Source organism: Salvelinus sp. IW2-2015, linkage group LG30 (assembly GCF_002910315.2).
Source record: "Salvelinus sp. IW2-2015 linkage group LG30, ASM291031v2, whole genome shotgun sequence".
Classification (NCBI taxonomy): domain Eukaryota; kingdom Metazoa; phylum Chordata; class Actinopteri; order Salmoniformes; family Salmonidae; genus Salvelinus; species Salvelinus sp. IW2-2015.
Window position 1 is genome coordinate 10,437,895 of NC_036869.1, and position 1,815 is coordinate 10,439,709.

The 1,815-nt window shown below is 47.6% G+C and overlaps 1 protein-coding gene across 1 annotated transcript in view; it reads left to right on the plus strand.

Annotated features, from left to right (window-relative positions):
- Positions 1-1,578: 1,578 nt before the first annotated feature.
- Positions 1,579-1,815, plus strand: part of LOC139023266 (receptor-type tyrosine-protein phosphatase U-like) — an 8,172-nt gene continuing 7,935 nt past the window's right edge. Inside the window, exon 1 of the mRNA XM_070436023.1 lies at positions 1,579-1,582. Coding sequence (XP_070292124.1) covers positions 1,579-1,582 — 4 coding nt within the window. The remainder of the gene's footprint in view (positions 1,583-1,815) is intronic.

Consider the following 1,815-nt stretch of genomic DNA (forward strand, 5'->3'; position numbering starts at 1 on the left):
GGACGGAGGAAGGAAGGGGGGAGGGAATTGATGATACTGACTGACTGACTGACTGACTGAGCCCTGTGGCTATCAGGTACCGGTCAAATCGCTCATCCTCATACTCGATTGGTCAAAGCTGTACTCTGACCAATCCCATGTCATAGCTATCTAAAGCTGATTGCACTAACTGTAAGTTGCTCTGGATAAGAATGTCCTCTAAATGACTAAAAGGTAAAAGTAATAGCAACCTGATTTATAGCCTTTGTGTAGATTAATTTATAGGATGATACATTTTTAGCCTGCTTGTCAGGGCATTACCACATCCATATCATTCTGTTCTCACCCKATCTCTCCCTCATCTAGCACGTCACCTGTGTGTTTACTCATGTGTGGGTTTGTCTGTGGCCTTCTTATCTTTCACTTGTCACTGTGTCATGGTGCTGGGTTGGCTAATGTTTACAGCATTGCTCTCATTTATAACTAGCTGTCTCTCTCTTGTCTACTCTCACTCCTTCTGTCATTCCCTCTCGCTCTTTCTCCTCAACTCTCTCTCCTTTTTTGATCATTTCTCTCCTCTCTTTCTTTCTCCTTACTCTTCTCTTCTCTTGTTCTCCCTCCCTGTATCGTCTCTGTCCTGCTATCCTTCTCTGCCATGTCTTAATTGCTCTCTTTTCCCCCACTCTCTCTCTCTCTCTCCCTCTCTCTCTCTCCCTTTCCCCCCCCATCTCCTCTGTCTTCTTTCTTTCTCATCCACCGCTCCCTCCTTCCCTTTCTCTCTCTACCAGTGGATTAACAGTGTACCCCAGTCATTTGTGCTACCTGTCTCTGTGTATAAATATGTATCTCTCCCTTTGCCCCCGTCACCTCGTTAATACCTCCCTGTCAACGTGACAGGACATTATCGCTACCTTGTTCCTCCCCTGGGCCTTCTGCCGCCCCCCTACCTTCCCCTTCCCTCCCCCTTCCTGTCACATCTAACACTGTTAGCATGTTAACACTACATTCCCCCGTGTCTCCATCCCTCCCTCCCCTCTCTGTCCCCCTCGCTGTCACAGCTAACACTGTTAGCATGTTAACACTACACTCCTCCGTGTTTCCATCCCTCCCTCCCTCCCTCCCTCTATTCCTCCTTCCCTTCCTGCTCCCTTCTCTGTCCCCCTCGCTGCCACAGCTATCACTGTTAGCAATTTAACACTACACTCCCCAGTGTCTCCATCCCTCCATTCCTCCCTTCGGCTGATGAGTCTTTGAAGCAGCTGTGACCTGTATTGACTAAAGACCTTGGCCCAGTCTGTGTGCTCTGTGCACCAATCCCTGATTGACTCCATGTGTATCTCTACCAGGCACCGCCGAGTTTCCCCCCCCCTGACCACACTGCATTCATTTATAATGGGCTAATGTTAATGATTTAGAGTGATGAATTATTCAAAAGATGTGAAACACTGTTAAACTGTGTGTGTGTGTGTGTGTGTGTGTGTGTGTGTGTGTGTGTGTGTGTGCGTGTGCGTGTGCGTGTGCGTTTGCGTGCGTGCAGTGTTATGGGATTGATTGTACTCAGTGATGGTGTTTTCTGCTCATGCAATTAACAGTGTTGCTATGGGTTGGATAATTGTGGATCTGGCTAAATGTCTGTCTTGTCGATCCTCAGGTGTCTTGTTATTGACTTCAGCCGTCCTGCTCTGTGACACAATGATTTGATTTCACTCCTCCACCTCCATAGTCCACTAATCACCTGTTATCTTCCTTCTTTCTCTTCCTATTTTCTCTCTCTCTCTCTCTCTCTCTCTCTCTCTCTCTCTCTCTCTCTCTCTCTCTCTCTCTCTCTCTCTCTCT